The sequence below is a fragment of the Leptosomus discolor genome, chromosome 14, assembly GCF_034619465.1.
Source record: "Leptosomus discolor isolate bLepDis1 chromosome 14, bLepDis1.hap2, whole genome shotgun sequence".
Taxonomy (NCBI): domain Eukaryota; kingdom Metazoa; phylum Chordata; class Aves; order Leptosomiformes; family Leptosomidae; genus Leptosomus; species Leptosomus discolor.
The window spans coordinates 11,517,931-11,541,857 of NC_141404.1; the positions used below are offsets into that span (position 1 = coordinate 11,517,931).

General features: G+C 39.7%; 1 protein-coding gene across 3 annotated transcripts; it reads right to left on the bottom strand.

The window, feature by feature from the left end:
* Positions 1-1,767: 1,767 nt before the first annotated feature.
* Positions 1,768-22,332, bottom strand: CIITA (class II major histocompatibility complex transactivator). Of its 3 annotated transcripts, none has more exons than XM_086473002.1 (18): positions 22,194-22,320; positions 20,392-20,520; positions 19,926-19,985; positions 18,509-18,592; positions 17,805-17,864; positions 14,720-14,869; positions 13,404-13,520; positions 13,215-13,271; positions 10,682-10,747; positions 8,543-10,247; positions 8,257-8,430; positions 7,331-7,402; positions 5,905-5,985; positions 4,363-4,455; positions 3,940-4,023; positions 3,063-3,146; positions 2,492-2,575; positions 1,768-1,841 (listed from the first exon to the last, which is right to left on the bottom strand). In XM_086473002.1, the coding sequence occupies exons 1-18, from the start codon at positions 22,318-22,320 to the stop codon at positions 1,769-1,771; spliced, it is 3,300 nt and encodes a 1,099-aa protein (XP_086329128.1). In that variant the 3' UTR covers position 1,768. The 3 variants fall into 3 exon arrangements, with proteins under 3 accessions (XP_086329128.1, XP_009951389.2, XP_086329129.1); XM_009953087.2 differs by having other exon boundaries at positions 13,404-13,544; XM_086473003.1 differs by lacking the exon at positions 13,215-13,271 and having other exon boundaries at positions 13,404-13,544; positions 22,194-22,332.
* Positions 22,333-23,927: the final 1,595 nt, after the last annotated feature.

The following is a 23,927-nucleotide window of genomic DNA, read 5'->3' on the forward strand; positions in this document are numbered from 1 at the left end:
CAGAAGCTTAAATGTGACTTTTTTTCATTTTGCCACTACCATGAAAATCAGCCACTGATTCATAAAGTGGCAAGAAGATAAGAAAACACAGAAGACACCTTCCTCTCTTCTTTATGTTACCTGTGAAATGATGAAAACAGAGTGTTAGATGTATGCCCATCAGCTTAATCACCATTGACATCACCCAGACCACGTATTTGATGTGCTCTGAAAACAGACATCAGCAACTAGCAGATGCTGGATGTTTCAGGTTTGGGAGACAGGATCCAGACTTCCTGCTGTGACTTATCCCCAGGGCCAATGAAGAAGAACGTTTCCTCACATACTCGGATATGATACTAAATGGTACCTGGTGCGAAAGGCATGTGCTCCAAACACAAGAGAACAGCATGGAGGGAGATGCAAGGGGTTCTTTATGCAGAGCTGTGTTAAACACATCTGTTGCTTGGCATGAAAGCTGACCAGCGCCCAAGAATCACTGACTTTCACAGAGTGGCACTCTCTACCACTGACTGCCATTGCTTTGTGTCCAGAGGAAAACCAAGGTTATTTGTGAGCTGAATTACATGTTCAGAGACTCTTATTGCATGCTCCCCTTGACTGACAGACACAGGAGGTTAGAGAAAGCTTTGCTTTTGTAAGGTTTCCTGTCAGTGTTCGTATCCCTAATGTCTTCTTTCCCAAGCAGGTATGGTTATTCAAGAAGACAAAGAGTTAGTTGCACTGTAGGCTATTAAGGATCACTACAATTTTTCACTGCTGCTATATAAAGCCAGTCGGTGAAGCTGATACGGCACCTGAGTCTTCCACAACCCGTAGCCTCATCAGTGCCATATACACAGCCCTGTCTTCACCCGGTGGTTAGTGTCCTGTGAAAGCTTGGCTCACTGCATGGTTTAGGAAGCCATTGGCAACTGCAGCCATTGCCAGGACCATTCAAACCACAGCTCAAGCAGCTGGCGATCACTCTGCAATGGGTCTTTTGCCATCTGAAAGAAAGTGGGAGGGAATCTGGTGTCTGGCTTGACTCTGGCTTCTCACTCTTCACTGGGATCATTTCACTGATGCATCCTGCATAGTTTTTTTTAAGAGCAAGAGGAAGCACATGGCAGAAAACCAGGAGCAGAAATCCTACACAAAACCCTAACTTATGCCTGCTGCAGCTCCTTCAGTCCAGGAGGGTCAAGGCAGCCAGATCCTGGTGATCATCAGCAAACTGTTAGCAAATTGCTAACGAAGCAATTATTTCAAGGATCCTTGAAACTGTGCAGGCAGAATCAATGAAGTAAAAGTGTCTGCCAGTGGCTAAACCACACAAAACAGACTAAGAACAAGGAGTGTAGAAACCAATGGTTTGCTCCGAGTACAGTATGGGCACAGCTTCATAGTGAGACAAGCAGCTGTTGAGGATTTGTTTTAAACAAAGGAAAAGTGAAAGGACTTACTAAAAGTCAACTCAAAACAATCTCTAAGGAGGACAGAACTCATGAGAAGCATAGAGAGCTATTTAGTTTTTCGCAGCAGAAAAGAGAAGGTAGGTGGGCCAGCTGCCAGTCACTGAACTGGGATGAACTAGGAGTCCTAGAAGTCCGTTCTTGTTGATACAGCTCTTGCAGTCTGCTAGTCCATCTCTTTACTTAGCCATGTATGCATTGATGCTGTTACTGTGCCTGCTGCCAGTGAGACCAGCATCAACAGCTGCCACAGAAAAAAATCTTGTGGTCTCAGGGAGCCAGGGATTATGTTACCTTTATGGGATCATCTGAATCTACACACTGATCCTAGAGTCCAGCTGCTGAAGGTGTTCGAGAACTCCATAGGGAATGGTGGGATTCCACATCCTGTAAGGGCAAATTCAGAAAGGAAAGAGATTTTAAGAAGCGTAATTTGCTTCAAAGATTTTTTGGTGTGTTTTGTATATTTGTGTTTTGTTTTGGTTTTGAAGTTGCTTTTCCCTTTTGAATATCATTCTATAGAAGTATTTAAGCTATGGAACAAATGAAAATGCATTTCATTTAGAAGCAAGCAAGTTTACTCCTTGACAACCTGTCTGACTGTGGTTATAGGACACATTACAGTCCTGTCTCCATAACTGTTCTTCAGCTTTCTATCAAACTCCCTTCCCCGAACGTGTACTGGCAGCTTCAGTCTATTTAACCTCTAGTGACGGCTACTCATTGTTTATCCTTCAAAGACAAGTCCTGCAGCACAGAGTAGGTCAGGTACTCTGGGAGGACAGAAGATTAACAAAGGGAGGCTCAATGTAAACTGTGCTTAAAGCAGGACAAGCTTGTTTGCCTGGGATGATTGGGAACTCATGCAGCTGAAACCAGCGACAACACTTTTAACATTTCTGTGACTGCTTTTGTATTTGGTGATGTCTTTTTCTGTGCCTTTTGTAAAGCTGACAAATACAGAACACAGCTTTAGCATGAATTCTAACCCGATTTACAGAACGAAGATACAGCAAACAGCGTATCAAGAGACTTACTCCAAGTTCTTTATATGGGGACATTTTCGTAGGCTGTCAGTCAGCTGCTGGGCTCCAACTCCAGTTATTTTGTTATACTGAACACTGAGGGAGAAAAGCCCTTTTTTAATCCAGAGCACATCATGTAGTGGTGTAATCAGACATTTCATTCAAAATAAAAAATACTATATGGGCTTATTTTCAGAAGGGGAAGAAAGAAAAAAACCCAACAAAATAGATCCTTGATTCAAAAAAACTGTAATAAAATACTTAAAAGGTCAAACAGGAACTTCATTAAGTTAGTTCACCTGAGGCATTCCTTATTCTACGTACCCGAGGTCCTTTTCCCAACTCCCCATGACCCTATTTTCCCATCTCAAAACTGATTTTTTGGTTTCTATGGCGAATTGCTCCTTAATCCTTTCTAACCACTGACTATCTGGACTCCGCATAAGCACGTTTTCCCTGTGAAATTTCCCTGACATTTTCTTCCTCAATTTCTGTTTCCTCTATCCCGAGCACAGAAGATCTGAAATTTCGGTATCCAAGCAGGTAAGCTTTCCTGGGCCATCTCAAAAGATTTCATACTCACTCTAGCACTCTTAAAGATGCCATCGCAGGAAGAACTTTCGCAAGATTTTCTGCTCCAAAATCACAAATGCTATTATTGTATAACCTGCAGAAAACCAAACCAGTATAGTTACAATTGAATAATGGATAATGTAAACAGATTATATATTAAATCAAGAATTTCCAGATATCGTTGGTACATCTTAACTTCCAATTTATCCTTATCTATTTGCAGTTAAAGTTTAAAACACATTTTCAAATTTCCTGCATCAAGTAAGGCAAATGGCCACATCCCTTCTTCAGCTAGCACAGCTACAGCAAAAGTAGGTCTAGATTCTTAAAGAATGGTGAGAACATTTCTGTCTATATTAGATCAAATTAAAAATCTACAAGAAAATGAAGCTCAAAGGGGCACAGCATTCAAAAGATTTCCAAATGAGCGAATCATTCCAGAACTGCACACCAGGGTTTCTTGCATTCCTTACTTCATTAAGGCCTATGCCAGATATTCTAATGAAGTGCGACGGACCATTGGTCCCATATCAGCAAACACACACCATCTCGTTCCTGGCTTGGGGCTTAGTACTGCACTTCGCAAACTCTGCATAAACTTGCAGTGTATCATGGTCCTGGGTGCACGTTTGTACAGGTCACTATTCATAAGTGGGTATTACGGAGTGGATTTAAAAATCAGCACAGTCCTCCTTATATTCCTGAGATACCCTTCTGTATGTCTACACTGGGTCACACATTTCTCTCCTTTCTAAAGGCTTTATGCAAGAATGAAGTCAAAAGCTTGGCTGCTGCACAGTGCACATATTTGTTCCACGTTCAGTAATTTCAGACAGAAATAGCAAGGTATGTCGTATAAAACCGCTAAGCAGGATACAACTACTTACCTTAGTGTCTTTAATGAAGACAAGGAAGGAAGAGCTGTAGCTAGTTTCTCCGCACCCACATCTGTTATCTTATTCTGTGATAAGCTACAGTGAGATCGCTTTGTTAGTGGAGCACATTCAGTCTAATTTATTACAATGTGGGGAAAATTAATTTTCAATGTCTTTTCTATATAACTTGGACAGTCTGTTTAGACCAAATGCAGGGAAAAAGACCAATTATGGCCCTTAAAGGGAAATGAGGAATTGCCATAGGATTAACCTGTTTCTCTAATGAATGTACATACTAAGTATGTCCATAGACTCATTGGTCTTCCATGCCTATGGGTTAGTTGTGCCCATAATTGTTAACACACAGTCCCTTAGGACGCTAGGTTTAATCTATTTATTTTCAAAATTTCCCAGAACTGTTAGCCTTGCACTTACTTTAATGTTTCCAGTGATGTCAGGGTTGGAAAGACTTCAGATAGACTCTTTGCTCCTTCATCTCCTATGCCATTTTCACTCAGAGCATCAAGGCTGGATGATGACAAAGACAGAATTAGCTTCCCTTTTAATCTACATTTTTGCAGTTTATTCACCTCAGAGACCACTCTATCCATCTTGAGAAGGTCCTTCTCTGCAGTAGCATTGATCAGCAAGAAGCATCACACAAATTACAGCTTCTCTAATAAGCAGTTTTCTGGTTCCCAAATGTACAGCCTAAGAATTTTTTTTTTTTACCAGCTGAATGGCTTGACCCATTTCCTTTGATATGCAAGATTATTGAAATGGTTATGAAATAGCTCTGTTCCAGCTATGCTGAAATGAGATTTCCTGTGCACACAGAAATACAGAACTGACAAAATCCAGTAGATGCTGTAAATCCCTACACAAACAGCTCCTTCTCCAGATAGGGAGTATTAGAAATGAAGTTTTTCCTCATCCAGGTATCCAGATGGAAAGAGTTTTAGATAGTTATAATTTCAGATACTGGATCCCCTTCTAATCTGACAGACACTGCTGAGATACATCAGACTCAATCTAGTTTCAGAGCTTTATTTTTTTCCCAAAATATCATTAAAAGGCCAGATACCATATAGACAAATGGCCAACGGGCTGAGCCAGTAAGGCCAAAGGCCCTCTCAAAACCCAGTAATCCTCCCACAGAGATGATGGCAGAATATTGACTATTGTTGCTACAGTTGTTTCTAGTGTAAAGAAGCTTAAAATTCAGAGACGGCTGGTTTGTCATGGATACAAGAGAGTAAGTATTAATTGGAGTTCTTAAAACTCTGTTTCTAATGCATACTGCTCCTGGGAAAGGAAGGGACAAAGACTGGGTGAAAATATGTGGGCAGACCAAAACCAGATACTAGCTGAGTATGGCTTTTTTATCTCTTTCACATGAATCAAATCCACGAAGCATAATCTCTTACAAGTTCCACCAGGAATTCAGGATGTTTGTTGACACCAGCAGGTGCACAGCACCAGCACAAATACTGAAGTTAACCCCCAAATTTAACACTGCTTCTGGTTCAGGAGGGAGCCTGTTCTCTCCTGGGGCAGACAGACCGTGAGTCCCTCAGAAACCTCACCACGAGGGAGCCTGGGGCTCGGGTACGTTATGCAGCTTGAATGAAGAAATAAGTGATCCACAGGCAGTGTTGATCAGTGCCGTGGCAGGAACAGGGAGCACCCAGTGGGCCTCTGTACTAAACCTTTCCCACAAGCTTTTAAACACTGAGGAACACACAGGGAAGTGACTGAAGGGGTATCAGACAAACGACTACCAAGTGTCTTAAGGGAGGATGAAAAGCACCGGCTTTTAGTCTTCTATTATATTCTCTGAATGGTTTTGTTGTTGTTTGTTCATCAAAGCATGTAGTCTTGTTGGCAAATAAAATATTTCTTGGGTACATGAGCTCCCCCATCATCAAGGGCTGCTGAGGAGCAACATTAGCAAAGTTAATCTTTAGCATTACTCACTCTAAATGCTGAAGTGATGGAAATGCTGCAAGAATTTCCACAAGTTTTAGGAATCCCTGAAGGCCACATACTGGACCCAGTCTGGAAAAAAATATAGACATGTAGCAGTTTTTTCACATGCTCAGAAACAGCAAAAGTTATGAATTTTTAAGTTCTTCCCCTGTAGCACCAAATGCAAGCTAGTTTACACTCCTCAGAAGCAGCCACTCCCTACCATCTGCAACAAGGGTTTCTGCTTTGAAGCCTCCAGATGAGGACCCCACAAGGATAAGGCCAGACAGAGCAGAGCTGCTTGCACAGAAGCAGTGGTACATGCATTTGCCACTTTTTTGTTACTCTTTGCAAGACTCATCTCACTTGTTTTAGATTCCTGTATTTCTGTTCTTGTACTATTTTTTCAGGTTTTTCATTTTAAGTATTATAATCTTGATAACTGAGGTGAAAAAATATTATCTTTTCTTTTCCCCTCCAACTTCTGGCAATTCAGACTAACTTAAGATCAAGATTTTACTGCAGCTTAAAGCATAAAGTGAACTTTAATATTCCAGCTCCAAGCATTTTTCCCTCAGACACTAACCTCTTATTTGGAGTTTCCTTGCTATCAGAACAAGTTCAGCCTAGTTAAAAGGATTGGAATTTTAACCAAAAATTTAAAATAAAGGGAAAGTAGGAGAGGAAACGAGAAGAGAAAGCTGCATAAAATCAGGAGTGAGGTCAAGCATAGCGGTTCTAGACTGGGTCAGATGTGAAGAGAAGGAAACAGACAAAGACCTGATGAGAGTTCTCCATTGCACTGGTGCAATTTCTGCCCAAACTAATTCACACACACTATGGCAGGATATTTTAAGCAAAAGAAAAGCCTTGGAGGCTCCTTACAGTTTGGGGGAAAAAGGAAACATTACAACACCTCATTTTTAAAGTTAGTGTTTCCAAGTCAGTCTTCCTTCTTCCAGGAAAATGGTGCTAAATATTTTATTTGGGAGTTATTCTCTGACCTTATTCTCTCATGGCCTAAGCTCTGGTAGGGCAGAAAATTACACTGGAAGAATCAGAAAAGTTAAGCATTTCTGGGGAAAAAACATTTCCCAGGTAGCTGGATCTCAACCAAGATATTTTTATACCTTGTGGCACAAGACCTACATCTGGTGATAAGGAGTTAACTTGCTAACTTGTAGTAAAATCAAACAAAATTGATAGGACCATGTTGATCTGTATCACTGCAGGAGCCAGAAATGACGTTTTTTGAGTTTTGGCCACAACTTAATAAATCTAGTTGACAAAAGCCAAAATAGCAATAAATGGGGCTTAATTAACACTTTATCATAAACTAATTATACATCAGTTCAATTACTGTAGACAATATCCATGACTCTTCTCAGTCTTAAATGTAATCATATATCAATCAAGGCAGAAGTGTATCACTTACGCAAATTCTAGTTTTCTGAGGTTTTTGATGGCAGGAATTTCATAGCTGCTGCAACCAGTTGCATCTTGCACACTACATAAATCACAGTAGAACGAGAGTATGACAAATATTTTAGCAATCAGTGCTTTAAAAATAATTTCTTAGTAACCTTTTACAGGAAACAAACCACTGCTGCACAAACTGAGGAACCAGGAAACTTCAGAATAACTTCTGCTCCAACCTGTCTTCATTCAATCCATTTCAATCTGATAATTGCCTTTCATAGTGCAGTTGTTTGCTCTTTTTCCAATAAAACTTAAAAAAATACATTCTTTTAAATTAAGTATTTTCTGTCAAACACGAAACGTATTTTGTGTATATTTTAATCAAAATACTCTGCCTGTGTTACAGTGAAATTCATCATTTTTATTTAAAAAAACCCAACCAAAATACTTTACTTATGCATCCTTTTAACTGCAAGCAATCCCCTAGCCACATCACGTGCAGGGATGAAACACAGCGTTTACTGATGATGTAACACAATCCTTTACCTCCTAAGTTAAAGGACTGACTTGGATCATTTGTGACTGGTGCAAAACAAGGCTTCATTTATGGCCCAGGTGCTACAGGGGGGAAAAAATCAACTAGCCCAAGTTATGTAATTGAAAGCAATTGGAAGAGAGCATTCTCAGAGATTAAAAAGAAATCTGAAGAAAAAAATGACAGCTGGCTTTTTTATTGGCAGTTTTGATAAATATGCTGCTCCCTGCCGTGACAACCATCACACCTTGGGGTAGGAGAACACTCTGAGACAACACAAGAGCTTGCACTGCCTTAGTTACTTCTTTGGACAAGCAGAGGACTCCATTCTCCAGCACTGTCAGTGAACACCCATTTTCTTAAATCACTTGGATATTAAGAGGAATTTTGATCATAAATGAGCCTACCAGTTGATCATCATCTCCTGCAGCTCTACAAGTTCTGAAAGGTCACTGATGTCCTTCATTGTCTTTGCCTTAAAGGGATCAAGGACAAATTTCTCTGTTGATGCTCTCAGCAGTTTGTAGTCTTTTGTCTGTTCTAAAGATTTCCAGAGCCTGACTGTATCACTGAGGGAGGCCCTGTGAAGTGACAAAACATGTGAAGTCAACAGATAGGACTGTGTTGTTGCATGAAAGTGTCATCTACGTACAATCCTATGAATTACACTACTATCTACAAAGAGTGACCAACCTGAATGATGCCACATTCTTTAGGCCAACCAAGTCTCTTAGCCCTTGCATGTCAATGCTGCTGTTTCGCAAATCCAAGGAAAAGTCTTTTCTTGACCTTTTTAAAACAGAGTGCAGTACATGGACATCAGGTGGTGTAAGAACTACACCCAGAAAAGACAGGTCTGGCTTGAGCCTTAAGGTCACATGCTGCAAAAGGTAATGGCTTTGTGTTTCGTAAATACAATGTAAAAGCTCAAGTAACCTCTCCGGACAGAGCTCATTTATCTGCAGCCTTCTAATATATTTCAAGAATGTTTTCTGCTTCTTGGTTGATGGTTTTACATCCTTTTTTGAAAAGGAGCAGAAGTAGGGGTCATCCTGGAGGAACAACAATCCAGCCAAAAATCGAGGCAATAAATCTAACCAGTTATGAGGTCTTTTCTTCTTGGATGGAAAAGACAGGTACTTTGTTAGACTTTTATCCTTGATCTCTTCTGCTAACATAAGGTGAAGTGCACCCAAGAAATTCTGAATGACAAAATCGGAGAATGTGCTCCCAAATTCCTCTTCTCCACTATCTGAATGTCTGGGGAATGCAAATGGCAGAAAAAATCCATATTTCAGAGCAAACTCTTTAACTTCCTTAGAAGGAAGATTGCTTTTCATGGCACTTTGGTGCTTTTCTCCAAGATACCAGGCTGTACGGGCTAGTGTAGCAAGACTCTCTTGATTTTGCACAGCTGTAACATCTGTTTGCATAGGTATTATCTTTTGCTGAATAAATTTCAGGAAGACTGCAGTAAGAGTTGAAGGAAGGCTTTTGTCTCCCATTTCAAGTATTGTCTCACAGACAAAACAAACAAATCTACACATAACAGGGCTGTAACAATGACTGAACAAGTACTCACACCCTTTGATTAATTTCAGTGCATTACCACAGTAGGGCAATCCTTCAAAGTACTTGGTTATGTACAATTCTCTCTGCTGAGGGGAAAATCCTACTATTTCAATAGTCTTATCCACTTTGGACACATACCGGTACACCTTGTCTTTTGGTCTTGCTGTAAGTAATAAAGTACAACCATTGAGTATCTTTTTTTGGATGAGTCCTGAAAGCAGCTCCTTTATACTGCACAAGTCTTTTTCAGGCCGGCTGTCCAAGTAACGAGGAAAATTCTCATGATCATGCAACCCTTCAAAACCATCAAAAACCAGAAGGACTTTAGCAGGATTTTGCAATATATACTCAAAGATCTCTTTGCTTCCCTTTTGAGGTTTTACAAAAAATTCAAGAAGCAGATCCTTCAGGCTGTATCGCTTCTCAGGCAAGCTTATTTGTTTGCAGTCAAACCAAAACACAAATTCAAATTGAGAAAACTCTCCATTGGACCAGTCCTGGCAGATCTTCTGAACAAGAATGCTTTTACCCATTCCTGCTTTTCCCAGCACAACAATCACTTTAGTCTCTAAGTCTTTACCTCCTGGAATTTGAAATATTTGGCTTCTTTGAAGGGCTGCCTTTTCCTTCCCTTGCAGACTGCAAGTTACCAGCTCCTTTTCCATTGCCTTTACACTATTCTTCCCAGTTTTGGTTTCAGTTTGGCTTTGAACAAGTGTTCCATCAATAAACAAGTGATCAAGAGTTACTTCACGCTCCATGGCCACAGATTTGCACATGTCCCGGAAATAATCCATAAGTGATGTACAGAAAGCTTCCACTGGCTCTAGAGAAATAAAAAGCACACACAAACTGAAGAAACCAGTCCACAAATTACATTTCTTCATGGTGGTTTAAGTACATAATTGTAATATGGTCAAAATACATCAGGATGTAGGTCTGGATTTATCCCATGCAACTGCAAGTACTTAAATTAGTAGTGCAGGCACAATAGACACTTTTAGACCTATGAACTGAATAATTTTGGAGGTATCTACCCATATGATAAAACCAGCTAAGTACACTGACCTTCTAAGTAGGTACTACAGCTGGATATCTAAAGGTAGACAAGTCTAACATCTTAAAAACAGGATTTGTGCTCAGACACTCAGAACAGCTTCACACAATTCCTATAACAAGTAGCTTTTCTGTATGGAAAGAAACACAGAAAAATTAGCCAAAAAATATTGGAAATTCTAAGTTCAAGAGATCTAAACTCACTTGGTCTTTTGAGCAGTTCTTCAGAAGGAATTATGGGAACTCGGACTTCTCTGAACATTTCTAAACCTGGAGAAACAAAACAATATACTTGAGGAAGACACCTAGATAGTCATTGATTCAGCTTTACGAATTTTAACAATAAGACTAATGCAAAGTTTCAAGTTCATTGCAACATACATTATGTATCATCCAGAGAAAGAGATATTTTGTTTATTTATTAGAGAGTTGGGCTTGTTCAGCCTGGAAAAGAGGAGGCTCTGGGGAGACCTTATAGTGGCCTTCCAGGACCTGAAGGGGGCCTACAAGAAGGCTGGTGAGGGACTTTTTACAAGGGCCTGCATTGATGGTTGGAAGCTGGGAGAGGGCAGGTTTAGACTAGACAGGAAGAAGTTCTTCATCCTGAGGGTGGTGAGACACTGGCACAGGTTGCCGAGAGAAGCTGTGGCTGCCCCCTCCCTGGCAGTGTTCAGGACCAGGTTGGATGGGGCTGGGAGCAACCTGGTCCAGTGGAAGGTGTCCCTGCCCATGGCAGGGGGGGTGGAACCAGATGATCTTTGAGGTCCCTTCCAACCCAAACCATCCTATGATTCTTTGATTTTAGAAGGGAAAGGAAAAAAATCGTCACACAATTACAATTCAGCTGACATGAACTGTTGCAGGCAGTATGACACCAAACAAGATGACAGCTGTTCCAACAGTTGTATGAAGCAGAAGACCTATCATAACAAGGTGACATCACTGTTCTTTTAAAATGTCAGTGATTTGCATACATTCACGTTCACACATAGGACTTCTTTATGTCATCAAAAGCAATAGGTTACTTTTGTTATTCCACATCTTGTAATCAAGCATTAAGGATGAAAGTCACAGAGAAGTGACTATTGGTAACAGAATTTACCCACTACTCTTCCTGATCAAGTACTGTTACTGTACAATTTTCTTTCTTTTTGCCTGTTTGTTTTCAAACTACTGCAGATTTTCGCACTTGGTCAGTCTGCCATACACAAAAAATTTGGGAATTTTTCAGAGAAAGCCTATTTTCTACAGACTGGTAATGACAGAGTTTAAGTTTTGACAAAACTTTTAGTAGGAAAAGCTTTGCAGACAAGGGACAGAGTTTAATTTTACAGAGACTGTAACAAACCCAACCTCATCAATAGCCTCATGGTTAACCACACTCAGCAGAGATGTGGAAAAAACCAAAACAGGTTAATCTCCCTAGATTTGCACAAATGTATTTTTTACCATAATATTTGGTTCATCTTGATGTAGACTCTGGATTTAAAAAATCCCCAAATCTTAAAGTTTCAAAGATCTGGAAATCAATTCCTACCCTGCATGCCATCAACAGATGGAAAGGTTAGAGTTCAGAGTTGCTTCTAGCAGGGAAGCACCCACAGACTTCTAATAAGCAAGTCCTTTTTCCGGTGAAGAATACATTTGATATATAGTTATCCTCCTTGTAGAAGAAAAAATCAATTTAAGATATTAAATAAAGAGGGAACATGCCTGTTTTCAGGCAAGTGTCTGTTTTTGGTTTACTATTTATTTTATTAAATAAAAACAACCAAATGGAAAACAAAGAAAAGCTGTGATGAGACATTTAGATGGGAAGCAGCATTGGTCAAATCAATCAGGTATTAATAATTTTCAGAAAAGGAAAAGAGACTGGCTTGGTAGCTTACGTGCTATTTTTTCTGCTGCATTTGGAATTCTGAGGTTTGCAACATGCTCACATATGTTGTGCTGCTATAAATTAGTTGGAATTATTAGTATTGTGTATTCACATAAACAGCACATATCATTTACAAATACTTCCCCAAATCTAGGGGTATTTGCCTATTAATCCCCACTTCAAAACCTTGCTATTTTGGGAGGTTCCCACCAGAGGGCAACAACGCACTTGTACTGAGCTGCAGGCGGCTGGACTTCTCGGGGTACACCGAGAGCAGAAACTGAACAACCACTGAAATCAAACTCCCTGTTCCAACAGCTCTCTGAGGGCTGGAAGAAAAGTGTCTGAGGAAAGTGTGCTACCACAGGGGGGACTGTCACACCCTGATCATGGCTCCGATTTCTTTATAAGGCTTTCTGTATATTAGGCTTCTGTATTGTTTAGTTAGGTCAGTCATCATTTTGGTTATGTGAGCTGACTGCAGTCTGGCTTCCAGCACCAAGCCTTTAAGATGCTCAGGCCACGCCAGTACCAGCACAACTTCCACTTCTGATGGTGTTCAAGCACACTGGGCTTTTGTATTGTTTTAACTAGACAAGAGAAACTGGACTTGATAGCAAACACAGTGGATTGGCTGCTAATATGCAGCTGAACCTGTAGCTCTACAACCCCTCATCTGCTCTGTATTTGGGACTAGACTAAGCAGCCAGTGATCAATACAAAGAAGGAAATTTTTATTTTCATCAATAAGGTCAACATGAGTACAGCCTGGAGGGGAGAATTGGCTTTGGGTAGCAGAAATATGCTCCTTCTCCCAATCCAAAGTACTGTATATATAAAAATTCACTTTCTACTTACCACATAAACTAACTGGAAAACTTGGAGATATAAATGTTTCCATGGAAGAAGTCAGCACTGGCAAGAAAGAAACAGATGATAGTTTTTAGCTATCAGTAACTGATACGAGGGAACTTAGTGCTTTGTTGACAACATTGATTTTCCAGTACTTTCTGCCTATTTATACGGATAAAAGGTTATTGCTCTTACCTGGATATATTATAACATCAGATGTGCCATTTCCAAGAACAAAGTTAAATATCTGCTGCGGAGGATCTGCAAAGCCTGTATACTCTTGGCTTCCTTTCACACTGACAGGTGGACACTCTGGAATCAAAGGTGCTGAAGATCCTGAAATGAGTGCAGAATAATTACTCTTCTGTTTTTAAAGGCTCCTGATTTCTAAAATTTTCTAAGACAGAAAAAGCTTTCTAAAAGCTACTTACCCTTTCTGGCAGCTCCTGGGCAAATATTCCCAGTGGAGAGTTTATGAACCAGAATTCATAGGATCACATAAGAGCCACTGAATCCATTAAACAAAAACTCCTTAAAGGTACAATGAATGTGAAATACAAGGGATTACCCAGCTTTTAGTAATGGGCTAAAGAGACATCCTATTAACACATGGAAAAGTGCTTAAGGCAAAGTCTGTAAACATGTGGATCAGAGATCCAGAAGAGAGAAAATGGGTAAATATTATGTATCTGAATTAATGTTACCATCTTTTGCACTACATTTTTCCCACATAATTGCGCATCATTCAGCTTGTACAAGCAGGTAGAAAGCATCCTCCTGCACTGGGAAATATTTTGATGATGCAGTGCTTGCAATTTAATCAGCCATAGCTCTGAGTTTCTGTAGGCGTGACAGAATTTCCGCTGCTACTTTGTGCTGCTTCAGCTAGCATCAGATACTTCCAAGACTTCTAACTTATCCACTGCTTTCTGGTTCCTTTCCAGCATAGATTTAACAGTGAAAGGTGCTGAATTGTGTCTGTGTTATTAGCACTTGCCAATGTACCATGAGCACCTCCTGCTACACAACATGATCAAGGCAATGTGCCTACATAGCCCATCACCTGGATTAGTACTCAGGTTTTTTGAACAAAATTGCAACCTCGATTTTGCCCTACTATTGCAGCCCTTTACAAACCTCTGGGTGAAAAAGAAATTGGAACTAAACCAAAGTTTATTAATGAAAATTTTGTAATTTCCTAGTCTTAAGACAAGTAAGTAATTATTTAGATTAGCATATAGTAAATAACTCTCTTCTCTTATTCATTAATCTGCACCTTACCAATTAAATGAAAAGACTCACTCTAGTTCATTAGGGGCAATGCACTTTTAATCTCCCTTGAATATTTTTCATTAGTTTAGTGAGTGCTACACTTTCAAGTGCTTGATTGAAACAGCTGCCATACTTGTCTTCCCTGCCACTGTTCATGGTTAATGATCAGATTTATGAGTTTTCCCCTTCTATAAATCAACCTGTGTACAGGTGCATAACTATAGCTGTACTGTACATACCAGGAATTATGAAACTTCTTTCCAACACATTAGTAGCAGGAACAGGAAAGGACATGTGGTGGTTAGTTAGTGAGGTGGGGCTAGCTGGATGGCTGTTGAGAGGCAGAGCTAAGAAACTCCCATTCCCTGCAGACACCGCAGGGACTTCTGCTTGAAAAAAAAGCAAAACAAAAGGAGAAAGTTATTTCATCACTAGAAATTAAGTGGGCCAAATAAGAGGTCTCGATAGCTATCATAAACCACTTCATTCTGATCAGTTGTGTTTTGATTTTCCAAAAGCAATTCACAATAGTCTCCTGAAATTTACTCAGGTCTCAAAATTAAAAATGTAGTTATGAAAATCTGTAGTAGAGCACTTTTTACCAGTAGTTCACACTTTTCATTTTCTTTTTCTTCTCTTTCCTGGCCTGTCTTCTTTCTAGAAACCTTCAGATGTGTTCAGATGTAAATGATCTTACACATGGATGACTGACAGATAAGACATAACAAGGTACACTGGCTGTACTAATTTTCCCAAGTGTGGTTTATTACTTTAATATTGCACAAGATTAGAGCTGCCCAAGTACAATAAACTGAGGACCCTGACTCTCTACTTAGACACTACAGTGCTGGTAAGGTAGTCTGTGTTAAGAGGGTTTCCCAAAGAATAATAACAAACACCTGAGTTTTAAAAGATGCAACTTTCCTGAAGCACTTGTTTTTTTCAAGAAGAGGACAAATGGGGAGGGACACTCACATGCACTGTATTATTTCATCTGCTTATTGGAAGTTTCTTACAAATCGAGTAAGATACACTTGCTTATTTTGAACTAGCCTGCTATTTCCTTAGTTTTGCCATACCCTTATTCTCAGAGTTGGTTTCACTTTTCCTTCCCCTTCATGTGCAGCAGCAACAACTGATCCCCTATTTCACCACTTCCTGTAGTCTAATGTTTTCTCAGCAGCTACAAACGTGCGTGGGTTTTATGCCACTATAGTGTACACTGTCATCTGGAATGCAAGCTCTTTAGGGTGGGTTGTGTTTATGTTGTTTACCAGGAACTGATGTATGATTTTGTTATAGGAATCTTTCATTTTTACTGTGGTATAAAAACAGAGTTTAAAAACCTGTTGTGTGTAAATCAGCATGTGAAATTCCCACGTAATTTCCTATCCAAGGATTGTTGCATTACTGCAGTCAGATAATAATACGTACTGTTATGGCTAGCCACAAACAGTTGGGCAAATCTAAAGTTTATTTTCATTCAATTCCTTTGAAAGAATTTCATCCTTGTCTTACCACTCTGAACTTCAGTACACATTATCCTCTTTACTGCAGATAGTCTTACAGTTCTGAAGAGTTGATGCATTTGCCTTTGCAGGATCATACTGTGACATTCATTTTATGACAGGTTAAACAAATTTCTGATTTTGTCATATAGCTCATCTTTGTGTCAATTAGATATTTTGTACACAGTACTTATACTGCCTTCTGTATATATATTCCTTCCCTCAGCACCTTCATTGGGTCAAGTAAGGGAGAAAGAGTGATAATATTCTGAGCACTTTCTGGAAAAGGATAGGTGCAGCTTTACAAAGCACCTGTTAGCTCTGTGATGATACTGTACACTGGAATGCAAGTTCTGTACGGTGAGGAATTTTTACTGTTTTGGTTTTGGCTTTTTCTTTTTCAAATCAGGAACTGGGGTGCCATTTCCTTATTGAAAACTCTTGTTAGTATGGCATAAACAGAGACTTTAAAAAGCACCAAGTCTATAAAGGAATTTAAGCAGATAGAAGGTAATCCACCTTTAATGGGTACTAACTGCCAGGAACTTTACCTGTGTCTGAATAACTACAACCAGCAGGTACCAGTTCAGTAGGATTACCTTTCCAGATCCAGCAAATGTATTTTTTTCACAGCTAATTCTGCTTATTCCCCGCTCACAAGAAGTCCACACGAACACTGGAAAACCAGCTTCTATCACAGTCCTAGTGCATGTGTGTGCTCTCTATGACTTTCATCAAGTCTATGCCAGTTCCTCAGCAATTGCTGGCCTGAATTTTGCTGAGGTGCAGTTCCGCTCTCTGGACGGCTCTCTAGGTTACACACTGGTTTTGTCTGCCCACCCTCACATGTACACAGCCCCATGGGTTTGGGAGAGGCAGAGTTCCCTTTAGGAGGCTTAGGAAGTGTGCTAGCACACAGTAATGCATATGATACTTCAAAACACAGTATAATATATTCATCCAAAGGTGATGGCTCTCACATGGATTTTGTAAGACTATTTTGCTGGTTTAGCTATGCCTGAGACACTCATTGAGGCTGCAGTTGGTTAAGAAATTTAGCACCAGTTTACACCTGCGGAACAAGTTACACCCTGCCTGCTGGCCACAGGTAACTGCCCTGTAGATAGTCTAACAACGTACAACACCTAGAAATTTCCCCTTCTCCCATTCTTACTTTGGTTTAAAGGACTGTATAGCATGGGCTGGGCCAAGAAGCTGTCTCTTCACAGTTATTATTTTCACTAGGATGTTTCACTGGATTTTTGGAAGGTGTACCACTTAGAACAAAGAGGATCAAACTCAGGAAATGCCAAACTATGTCCCGAGTCACATTACCCATCATAAAGAAAAGGTGTACATAATAAAAATTACAAAATTTGGCACTGACTCAATTCTCTACTGTTTTGCTTTCTTCTCTCAGACGAATTTAGAAAAGTTCAACTATGCCTCTGCTGATGCTAAGGAAGTAGTTTTTCCATCACCTGGCAGGAATACGTGCTTTTGAAGCATAAGGATCCAACTGTTTCCAGGTTACCATGGAGTTGGTCCTAAAATGCATGGATTAACAGCTATGGATAAGAGGACACGGATTCGTTGCATCATGAATTAGTCAGAGGTGTGTAAGAATGTGATTCTGCAGTGATTTCTACTCTGTTGGAAGCAAAAACATGAAAATGCATGACGATGCTGTGTCATCAAATCTATGAGAGCAAACTTTCCCTAGAATGTAGATTTACAATACCTAACAGAGGATAAGACTTTGGAACATGAGACAATGTATGTTCAATAATATTTTCCTATTCAGTCAATAACTTACCAATTTTCTTGTATTTGGGTTCTGAAGCACCAGAGCAACTCTCTGCTGAGCCTAAGAAGGCAGAAAGAAAGAGAGAAATAAAGAAAAACAGAAAGACAAAAAGACAGAAAGGAAAAAAGGTGATAGTAAGTGACAAAAATTGAACCAGTCTGGTAATTTTAAGTTTCCACCATGGACATTTATTTTAACTTTTTAAAGTAGAAGGGGGTGTTATCAGTTCCAATTCAGCTGCTTCAGAATAGTACAGGTCCAATGTATAAAACATGAATGTGAAAAGCCTCATATTATTTTACTCTGACCATGTTTCAATTAGGCTGCAGAATTTTGTGCCTGTAATCAAAGATTTTTTGCTGTTGTTCTTGCTGTTAAAGAGGGAATTGTTCAGCTAATGCTTGCTAAGTTATAGATACACTGAAAACAAAGTTAACACTGTCACACAGATGATAAAAAAAGGAAAAGAAATATAACATGCTTAATGTCATGTTACAGGACAACAAATTGTGCCAATTGTAAAGAATGTGCTTGGGGAAGCTGTATTCACTTCCAGCCCACACAGGATGAGCAGTCAGAGGAAGCCCATCTGGTTGTAGCAGTGAAGAACTACACCAGAGATGCATCAAGGCTGCATTAAAACCGAAGTATCATAATGCAAATTTAGAATTCAAACACTACAGCTTTTCAATCTCTCACTGTTTTTCACTTACTTCGTTTGTGACATTTCTGCATCTTTATGTCAGTAAATTTTTCAGTGTTTTCAGCAGCCATTTCATCCACAATAAGGTTCCCTGCTAAAAACATGAAATATTGCCAAATGTCAACCTTTGGTGTCCTAGAAAAATTCTAAGAAGAGGTAAAATCAAGAGAAACACACCAACAGGCAGCAAAGATTAAATATGCTCCAAATAAAAGATAATCACGCAATAAAACACATATCCAGATCAATATGATTTAGAAGGCCAACAGAGCTCTGAATGCACATTCTGTCACCCTTTGTTAGTTTCTGAACTGCAAAATATTAATCTACTGCCATAAATTCAGTGGCTAATTAAACATAAATACTTTCCAATGCTCTAATGATGAGCAAAGGATAAAAGGTCACAGCTGTATCACAGTGTGATCTCAGTACTAGTAAAGTTACTTACTCATTTTATGTATAAAAAGGGTTCGATCCTTTGAGACAGAGTAAAGGGTTCTAAACAGATTTTATATTTTGTGTCACAAGAAATGTGAAGTTATCCATACCATTCTTCTACTGGCTAATACTTAAGTAGCCCGTTTCCTCTAAAACCAATATAAATTTTGCCATTAGGCGCAAACCCCCCCAAATTCTAAACACACCAGGGAGTAGTAAAAAGCATTTTAAAAGTCATGTGACCTTCCTGTAGCCAGAATTGTCCTAGGGAAGGATTGACCTTTGGCAAGTTCTTCCAAATTACTTTGCTCGAACATAAAACAGGATATACAGATATTCTGTGAATCTTTCTGATGCTACAGATTTCCCAACAGCCACATATTAATATATATATTCTGAAATAGTAAATAGCTGCATTTGTGCCACTACTAAAACAATGATTCTGTACCAAAAGCCAAGCAATTATCTCTGGTCTGAATGAAGGAATCATTTACTACACAGATATTATACCATTGCTGCATTGATCAGGGAGAGAAGTAAAATCTGACATGCTTCCTCAGGCAGCTCTGTGCATCCTGAACAGAAATAAGTTTGTATGAACTGCATTTATATTCATGCTAAGTCCTCTGGGAGGGTCAGGTTTAATGAACTTATGTATATCATCTGTGTTGTGCTCAGAATAAGTCTGCTGCTAATTGATGGAATATACTGCACTAGACAGTTAAGCTGTGTGTACGCTATGGCCATGGTGACTTGATCAGCAACTTGGTCAGAGAAAAAACTGACATCTTTGAGAAGGGCCTGCAAAACCACAGAAAATCCTCAAAGTTTGCCAAGAAAATCCTGGGACACAGTTCCCAGGGGGAAAGAAGAGGATACCAGATGTGTAGAAACCTTACTAGCATTCAAATTGTGGGCATGAAGTACAGTGCAGATGTTAGCCAGAACACTGTCATGGTGAAAATTAATCTTTGCCACATAAATCTTACCAAAAGTGTCTTCCACCTGTTTCTCCTGCTGATCCTTGAGCACATATTCTACTAATTCAGCTAGCAGGAAGGAAAAAAATAAAGGAACACAGTAATGACACAGTAAATTTCACAGTAAAACTCTTGTAAGCTTACTCTGATTAACAGAATTCTACAGTATAAGTGAAATTGAAGAGTTAAATTAAGTTTTTCTTGTAAATTGTTCAGGAAATAAAGAACATGAGAAAGGAGAAGTTGAGACAGGAAGTATTAAGCAGAAGGAGCCATTAATAGAGAGATTTTCCCCCAACAACCACAAGCTACTGTTCATCTGTTTCCCCACAATGCACAGGTTTAGGTACCCTGCCTAGATCTACCATGCATGAGGGACAGGCCATTGCTTTAGACTGAAAATAGAATTTGTAAGAAATAGCTATAGCAAGGCATTGGAAAATAATGATTTAAAAAACAAAAATTGCTTTCATACCTATTCTAGCATAAGCTTCGGTGGTGTTGGAACAGAGATACAGTTCATCCCCATTTTCACCATTTTCCGACGTACATAGAAAATCTGTACTACTGGACTGATCATAGTTGCTGGCATCAGCTTGAGGATCTAGAATTAAAAAGGAGTACACATTGGCTCCATGAATACCACATCCAAGGAATAAAAAAACCCAGATAGTAGGACATGCAGAAAAGGCAGGTTTGTTACTTCAGCATAAGGCTGTGGCTCTTCATTGTATGCTAAGTAGGAACAGAACTGAACTCTCAGTAATTTATAGTCACCCAGAAATCAACACTTTTCTTTTGCTAAACTCTGAAACTTCATCTCTCCCAGTAAATAAAACAGTTCCAGAATCCATTCTATGACACTAAGGCCTACATGCATGGCCTGGACTCATCCATAATATCAAACTTTCTACTTCTTCATGATGTGGTGGTACCATCCAAATTCCCTGTTCAGAACGATGCTGGCCCATGCTAACCTCCGAAAGGCAGCTACAGATTGCCTGTGAAGCTGCTAGTTGGCCAAGGCTAAAAACATGCCAGGGACCATGTTAAAATCTTCACAGCAGAGATGTCCAGCTTCCAGTAACTGGTGCCATGTCCTGACAATGTTGAATTTGTCTACATCATCTCAGACATTGCTAAGGGTCTAAAGTATTCAGTCAGTAAAACGTCTCTGATCTAACAAGAAGTCAGTCCTTGATCCCTAATTCACCCTACTTTCAGTCACTGAGCAAGTGAGGCCATGGGAGTAAAGAAACACTCCTGCAGGTGTTATTAACAGTCAGAAGTTGAGACAGCAAAGCTCAACCTGGGAAATAATTAATCACAAAGATGATTCCAGATTCTGGTGCTCAGTTCTCCACTGATTTGCTCATGTACCTGCTGACACTGGTCATTCATGAAAGCAACAAGGATGTAAGGTGGTATCCTCCAATTTGGTAATGTTTTTACACACAGGCACAGAGCTATAGGACTTCATATCTGGCATGCATCTGTTCTTCTCCTTCCATTGCCACTCTCAACCCACAGTCCAGCTCATTTGTTTAAAATAAGCTCAGCTATTGCTCCACAACACAGTCAGCAGCATAGATACACTTTCATACTTTTATGCCAGCAAATTCAGGGAGAGCAGAACGTTCCACAATCTCCACACAAAGTTGAGCTGAAAGTTTGAGAGCCAGGGCAACCTCTAATCTGATTACCTGTAGGAACTTATGTGCAAGAAACTACCATCCTCATGCCCTGGCCCTTCTGTTTTCTCCTTTATCACAGAATCATAAAATCATTGGTCTGTGCACCCAAAAGCTGTAAAATGGCATCTGGTAATGAAAGTCCATTGTGTTGGTGCCTTAGGATCTCAGAAGGAAATGAAAGAGTAGTTTGCTTGCAGACTGGCTTCATCATACTCATCTAAAAGTCTGTTTTGCAAAGCTTTTGGCTTATAATAGGAACATTTGCAAATAAACTACTTACAGAATGGTATCAAACCCAAAGACATAAGCCTCACACCCTGATGAGTGACATGTCTAGTATGTTTTGTTAGACTCACTGAGCAGGAAGCTGTAAATAGGTAGTTTTAAAAACATGGTAGTTTCTGGAAGCAGTCACTGTTGTATACACAGATACAGACAGTTATCATCTCGTAAGACCAAGTGTGAAATTTATTCCAGCCACCATGATAAACTGCCATTAGCTGGCTACGTAATTGAGAGGAGGTAGCAATAACTTATAGCAAGATGACTAAACTAATCAAGCATTTTTTGGTGTTTTACTAACCTGCAGAGAAGTGACCTGCTTCATTTCCAGATGACTTAGGATCAAGGAGAGTATACAGATGCAATGGATCAATATCACTGTGCAGCAAATCAAGATACCCATTTTCAGACAGAAATGCTGAATCCATGATTTGTCTCTTGCTGTCTGAAATCAAATTGCAAAACAGTTAGCTATGATGAAACCACAGCTTTTGTCAACCAAAACTACAAGTCCTGGACTGTGACTTCCTGCTGACAAGACATTGAGATATTAAGGCTGTGGAACTGGTATTGCTTACCAAGTCTTGTGTTGTTATAACCCTCAATCACTTAAACTTGTAGATGCAGATACAGCTTGCAATGCGACTTATCTATTTTTTACTCCAATCAGGGAGTGTGATACTTCAGTCTGACCACCCGGACCAAAAGTCCCAAGTATTGAGTGAGTTGCAACTCCTGTGTCTTTATCAGGATATAAATGATGCAAGCACAGATGTAGCAGGTATCAGGGAAATGAGAAGACTGTGGTGAAGAGGATGGAAGAAGAATCCAATTCTTTACTGTCAGGACAATTTCTTCTCAAGGGAAGCAGCATCTAGCTGGGGTGCTACACCCAGTTCCTAAGCCTTGGAGGTGACATTAGGAGACATCTCACCACAAGAAGGAACAGTAAAAGGTTGTAATTATAGAATTATTATATAATTAGAATTAGGATTATTATATAATTCTTTCCTAAATCATATGGTTGACTGAGTACAGAACAGCATGGTCACCTTGGGAATTAGTTTCTGGTAACAGGGCACTCACTGACATTTTGGAATCTATCATCATTATTTTAAAATCAATTTTCTTTTCCCCTCAGAACTCATGCACATACCTACTCATGAGTTGGGAACTGCTATAGCCTTTCAAGCAGTGCCATACAGGATCCAGACAAATCTGACTGATCTAAGGTGCTCCCTGCTCTAGTCACCCATGTTTATATGAGAACTGCTTAGACTGCTGCAGCTACATTTCTTGATAAAGTTTCTCTCTTCCTCCACCTCATTTTAAATACCTTCTGTTTCCATCCAGTTAGTGCAGCAGGCACTAGAATAAGTTCAAACATTCCCCCTAGATATTCTACAGGTAGTGGAATAACACTACTTGTTGGTTATTCATCGTCTTTATTAATCTATTTCAAAACCAAATATTGGCTCCTCAGTGTCTACAGATCACTGATATAAATGCCACCCAGGCATAACCAAGTAATTTACTCCACCACAATACCGAGATGCCAGCATGAAATGAACAACCAGCAACATTTCCAGACCATATCCTGTTAAAATAGGTGTGCACACACCACAACCATGAAAAGTTTCAGCCTGGCATCAAGCACCGTATTTTGCAACGAAGGATAGTTATAATACGGCTCCCAAATATTCTGCCTTTAGCAGAACGCCATTGATGTTCCTCATTGCACGTGTCTACTTCCTGGCAGCGTGCAAATGTGGAGCAACCGGCTCTACCATGAAGTCTACCTGCAACATGAAAAAAGAGAAATACAGCTAACCCTGCAGCACTGATGAAAGAAGGCAGAGAAGACCTAGTCACACACTACTACGTGCTGCTTTGTTATAAACTAATCTCCATTTCTCTTACCCCTGTACAGGGTTGTCCCTCTGAACAACTTGGAAATGGACCTCTCTGCGTTCTGCTGCAGAAGACACCAGAATCTACAGGCAGAACTCAGAAAAGCATGTGGACATAGTGAAGC

What these genes read in the sequence shown, in the direction of transcription:
- CIITA (XM_009953087.2), bottom strand. Translation starts at nt 22,320, where the DNA reads ATGGATTCAGCATTTCTGTCTGAAAATGGGTATCTTGATTTGCTGCAC. An exon ending in TGATGTTATAATATATCCAG is followed by an intron (nt 13,272 to 13,403) that starts GTAAGAGCAATA and finishes CTTTCTTGCCAG; the next exon opens with TGCTGACTTCTTCCATGGAA. An exon ending in CTCAGAAAACTAGAATTTGC is followed by an intron (nt 5,986 to 7,330) that starts GTAAGTGATACA and finishes ATTTTTTTCCAG; the next exon opens with ACTGGGTCCAGTATGTGGCC.